The 6,000-nt window shown below is 40.8% G+C and overlaps 1 protein-coding gene across 5 annotated transcripts in view; it reads right to left on the reverse strand.

Annotated features, from left to right (window-relative positions):
• LOC118400214 (chromodomain-helicase-DNA-binding protein 5-like) overlaps positions 1 to 4,512 on the reverse strand; it is a 39,122-nt gene extending 34,610 nt beyond the window's left edge. For 3 of the 5 annotated variants that reach the window (XM_035796850.2, XM_035796851.2, XM_035796849.2), the window contains exon 1: positions 3,987 to 4,512. In XM_035796850.2, coding sequence (XP_035652743.2) covers positions 3,987 to 4,053 — 67 coding nt within the window. In that variant the 5' untranslated portion in view covers positions 4,054 to 4,512. The remainder of the gene's footprint in view (positions 1 to 3,986) is intronic. The other 2 variants (XM_052473407.1, XM_035796852.2) reach the window with 1 other exon arrangement.
• Positions 4,513 to 6,000: the final 1,488 nt, after the last annotated feature.

The raw sequence follows: 6,000 nt of genomic DNA on the forward strand, positions 1-6,000 counted from the left end.
TGCTAAGGGGACAGGACAACTTCACTGCATCAAAGGGACGATGGACGGGCCATGTACCGTCAAATCTTGGGTTAGAACCTCCTTCCCTCAGCCAGGGCATTGAAAATGGGTCGTGGATGGGTACTCCAGCATGACAATGACCCAAAACACACGGCCAAGTCAACAAAGGAGTGGCTCAATAAGAAGCAAATTAAGGTCCTGGAGTGGCCTAGCCAGTCTCCAGACCTTAATCCCATAGAAAATCTGTGGAGGGAGCTGAAGGTTTGAGTTGTCAAACGTCAGCCTCGAAACCTTAACGACTTGGAGAAGATCTGCAAAGAGGAGTGGGACAAAATCCCTCCTGAGATGTGTGCAAACCTGGTGGCCAACTACAAGAAACGTCTGACCTCTGTGATTGCCAAAAAGGATTTTGCCACCAAGTACTAAGTCATGTTTTGCTGAGGGGTCAAATACTTATTTTCCTCATTAAAATGCAAATAAATTTATAACATTTCTGACATGTGGTTTTCTGGTTTTTGTTTTTGTTATGCTGTCTCTCACTGCTCAAATAAACCTACCATTAAAATTATAGACTGATCATTTCTTTGTCAGTGGGCAAGTGTACAAAATCAGCAGGGGATCAAATACTTTTTTCCCTCACTGTATATAATGTATACTGTATCCCTTTCTATCTATTGCATCTTAGCCGCTCTGTCACTGCTCAGCCGTATATTTTATACGTATATATTCTCATCCCATTCCTTTACTAGATTTTGTGTATTAAGTTTTGTTGAGGAATTGTTAGATATTACCCGTTAGATACTGCTGCACTGTCGAATCTAGAAGCATAAGCATTTCGCTACACTAGCAATAACATCTGCTAACCATGTGTATGTGAGCAATAACATTTGATTTGATTTGATGTTGGTCTTTCTAGTAGCGGAAATGCTGTTATAGTGTAGCATTCTGAATTGTGGACTGTATGACTTCATGATAGAATCAGAGTAGTAGTCATTGACTGTGAGCTCACTTTCCTGCTCCTGGGTCTTGGGAGTTAGTGGTAATAAATGGCGGCAGTGCAGTCTCGATCTAAGGGTACAGAGTGATGGTGTATGAGTGAGATAGCTGTACTGTGGGTCAGTTTCGGGAAAGTCAGCAGAAGCCTGGTGGTGGCAGGGTATAATCTGGCAGCTGATGTAACATTACAGCTCCTTTGTGATTTGCTATTCTTTTTCATGCACCATAAATATTATGAGATCACAGTATATTATTATGACAGTGTAATTAGAACATACATGTGCAGTTGAACAAAAATGCAGTGGTAACAAGTGTGACAGAGTAAACACATAAAACACATTTACTTGGGTAAGCATTACACACACGCACACACACAGATGGTCAAAAATGGTGTCAGCTTTCACATTGGAGTCTCCAGAAATAGCCCCCACCAATCAGGGATGAATTTAGTAGGCACACAAAAGCCCATGCTAATCTTTCAATTTCATTGAAGGACGAAACAATTTCAAAAGGAAACAAGACAAAGAGAAATGTCAGAGGCAGTAGCAAAAGGTAAAACTGAGACAGGGGGACAGCGCTAGTGACATGACCAAGAACAGGACAATGGGAAGGACAACAATGAGTTTGAGGCAGTGAGTGGTGGAGTGTATGGCTGTGACAGCAAACAGTAGAAGCTACTGTACTGTGGGTCCTCAGCTCTCCCTCCATGGCTTGTGGAGGGCCCTTGCCAATCCTGAAGTTCATTAGACTGCTGTCAAGCTTGGCTGGGTCTATATGAAGAACATTCTCATCAAAGCATCAGGCACATGCATGGTTAGGAAGATGCTATATGCACAATTATAGAACAGAACTGATTGATACACTCAGAGAAAATAAATCTAAAACATATGAAGAACCAACTGGAACATAATAGGAGCAAGATTTATTTATTAACACATTCCATAGCTATTTGTATGCAATTTTACCTCCCTTTTTAACCACTAGTTGTTGCTTATTGGGGATATGCATTGCTTTATCCCTCAGGTTGCAGCTGTCAGACTGCATGTACTGAAATCACAGAGCTCTCCCCCCCTTCTAAAGATCCAGTTCTTTACTAAATTGTACCAACACAAAAAAAGTTACTTTGTGAGTCGGTTTGCTCCATAACACCCATGACTACATTCATTAACCTTTTCTGTATGTTCCAAAGTCAGAAATGTTGTTGGAAACTTTTTTAAATAAATGCAACATAATAATGTACATGTATTAATTCCATAGGCTACTATCAGAAAGAAGCTCAGACACAGGCATTTTGGTATTAATGACAGGCTAAATGCAAACCCCCAACTATCCACAGTGCATAAAACTCTTACACGCAAACAACATGAAATTCAAGCAAAATACTTAACATACAAAACAATACATTACAAAGGTGGGCCTAACGCGATGTCATTTTTGCACCATGATAAACTGGTGCCATAACCAGCCAACCATTTCACACTAATAGGCTAATGCAAATGCTATGAGGGCAGGAGGGCATATTGGTCTGCCCTGGCTGCTAATCCAGGAGTAAATCATCTGGGGCCTGGCACTAGCTGGATGAGAAAACTATGAATGTTTTATTCTATTTACTGAACTGACATGGTAGTATAAAAAGGCAGGCTCCTGACTTGCTGTAGGGCACTTCATCAACTCACCCCTGGCTCAGCAACTGGCTCCCCAGAGATGTATGACCTGGTTGACAGTCATGGATGGAGAGATTTATGAACCAGGCTCAGGGGCCACATAGACACCCTCTTTAACTAGCAGTGTAAATAAGAGGCATGTCCTGTTGCAGATGACCACATGAGTTGATGGGTTTACAGATTTCATCCACCATGCTCTCACCATTCTAACTTTGGAGGATTCACGTGGTCTTGAGTGCATTAACATGTGCAGGCCTATTAGTTTTGTTTCACAGTCATATTCTGTGAAAAACTGACACAGCAGTAGTCCTGCATGGCTCAGTTGGCAGAGCATGGTGCTTGCAAAACCAGGGTTGTGGGTTTGAGTCCCACAGTGAACCAGTATGAAAAGGTATAAAACTGGATTAATTCACTACTGTAAATCGCTCTGGATGAGGGTATCTGCTAAATAACTCAAATGTGCAGTAACAAAGACACCATTGTGGAAAATGGCATGTGCAATTAACTAGCATGATGGATGTGTGGAGAGTATCAACCCATTGTGCTGGTTGACAGCCACAATCAGTTTGATTTCACTTGACTTATCAACAGGACAGTTGCCCTAACCAGTGTTTTCCTGGTACACGTGGGTTCAGTCACAGCCTAGCACATTTGTGGCCACTACCGAATCAATTGGACAAGAGCTTCAAAACAATTGGGACACAGCTGTTCAATTTTGATGATGGTGCATCACCAGGGAGAGTTGGACAGTCTATGGACATTCATTTCGTAATAACGTATACCTTTTATTTAGTTGTCGCACAACATGTGAGGTGAAACTTCTGACCTCAAATGGAAACACACAAATATATTATATTGTTGCCTAACAGCAAAGTAAAAGGGCGCACCCTCAAAACAGCACAAATAAAATGGTGTGCATGTGCCTAATTCTAATAAGAAAAATGTAGGATATATGCTGATCGCAATCAAAGTCAAATGGAGATCGGTGGCCTAACATCTGAGCTTTTAATCAAAATAAATCTCGAGAATGCACGGATTGTAGGCTGTCCCCCTTTTCTCGGACCGGCTCATTTCAGTACCACAGATGGTGGCTTTTCATTCGTCTATCTATATCATATTTGAAGATGACACATTGGCGACAAGTGCGGACATGTGCCCCTGAGGAAAACAACGGGTTGTGCAAAAATTGAAACGCTTACTGCACCCCACCCCTCTTGTCTCCTATAACGTACAGTACGACAAGCCCTTTTCCCGCATTCAACTAGGCGTAGCAGCGCAAAATATCTGACGGGCAGAAACTCCCCCCACCTTACTTCACTCGCTCACCTGGTATTTCGTCTTCAAAATCCATGTCCTCTTGTCCCTCGTCTTCATTGCTTAACGACCCAGGCATCTTTATCGCATACCAAAAAACCTCTTGCCTGAGAATTAACTGAAAGTTAACCCTCAAAACGCCACTGTTCACCTCGTATTGCCTCCCCGAAAATAATTATTTGGGTCTTGTGTAAATAAAATGTATGTCTGTATATTTTCAAGAATGATGACTTCCCTCTTTTTGTAGGAAAACATGTATTTCCTTTTACACTCTTCTCTATCCAAGTCCTCCAGTCTGAAAATAAGAAAGAGACAAAACTGGAACACACATGCCCAGATTGTGACGTCTGGTCTGTTGCCATGACAATCCATCCCATAATTTTCACCACAACTAGTTAAGTCATGCTCCCCTAGTTACCACTTTTACTAGTCGTATGCAGTGCTGCAAGTAGCAATGTCAATGTGTGCATCTCTCCCCGTCTGTCTCTTTGCCCGTTTTCCCAAGCAAGCCTGTAGAAATTGAGGTTACACCAGGATATGGGGGAAAAACTTCACTCAATCCCCTCCTGAGCCCCCACTTCGCATTTCGTCTGAAATGGATTTGATGCAGTGTAATGTATCCAGTTGTAAGACCATCTAAGTCCAACTTGGTTTGAATAATCGACAAATGTGCGTATTTTAATGAAACGTGGGCTATTATGACAATGGCAAGAATCATAAAGCCAAGTTAATATATCTATTGGCATTATTAAACTTGAGGCAATGTGGGTAATTCGTCTTTAAACTTTAAAATATAGGTTGCAAATAGCTCGCTGACACAAGGGCAACGATAATATGTTTGTGTGTATTGCATGCGGCGCATGTTGAACAGTCAATGTTCCAAAGTAATATTCTACAGAGAATGTATTCGTTCCTGAAATTATTGCAACCTACACTAAACTTGTTTGAATTGGCAATTTCAAATATATTATACATTTTGTTTGAGCAATTATTTAGTCAAGGTATACATGCATTCAACAAACTTACTTGCTTTTTCACCTACACAAAATTGCAAGTACGCAGCCAGTGCTGTGTTGATTGCTTAGAACAGTTGTCAAGGTTACGCTGCAACCTGAACTCAGGGGTAGACATAACATAGTCAATTTTAATCCGGAAACCACAATTATTATGAAATATTACGTTTTGTATTGGTATTTATTAACTTGTGGATGTCCATCATCCACCTTCGTATGATATGTTAATTTATTTTATTTTTGAGGGGGTGGATCAGCTTTAATATTGAGGATAGATTGTTGCTTCCATCAATGTAATTGTATGCATAATTTCCAATCCCTCATATATGTTTTTGGTAAATATATCTATATCTATATATAGATATATATATATGTGTATGTATGTGTATATATATATACACATACATTCACATACCCACATTTATATATATATTTAAATAGGAAACAGGTACAAAAGTATCTATATCCACAGTAAAAACGAAAACTATATCGACATAAGCTGAAAGGCCGCTCAGCAAGGAAGAAGCCAATGCTCCACAACCGCCATAAAAAAGACAGACTACGATTTGTAACTGCACATGGGGACAAAGATCGTTCTTTTTGGAGAAATGTCCTCTGGTCCTATGAAACAAAAATAGAACTGTTTGGCCATAATGACCATCGCTATGTTTGGAGGAGAAAGGGGGAGGCTTGCAAGCTGAAGAACACCATTCCAACCGGGAAGCACGGGAGTGGCAGCATCATGTTGTGGGGGTGCTTTGCTGCGGGAGGGACTGGTGCACTTCACAAAATAGATGGCTGTAAAAAATTATGTGGATATATTGAAGCAACATCTCAAGACATCAGTCAGGAAGTTAAAGCTTGGTCGCAAATGGGTCTTCAAAATGGACAATGATCCCAAGCATACTTCCAAAGTTGTGGCAAAATGGCTTAAGGACAACAAAGTCAAGGTATTGGAGTGGCCATCACAAAGCCCTGACCTCAAACCTATAGAACGTTTGTGGGCAGAACTG

The sequence above is a fragment of the Oncorhynchus keta genome, chromosome 21, assembly GCF_023373465.1.
Source record: "Oncorhynchus keta strain PuntledgeMale-10-30-2019 chromosome 21, Oket_V2, whole genome shotgun sequence".
Classification (NCBI taxonomy): domain Eukaryota; kingdom Metazoa; phylum Chordata; class Actinopteri; order Salmoniformes; family Salmonidae; genus Oncorhynchus; species Oncorhynchus keta.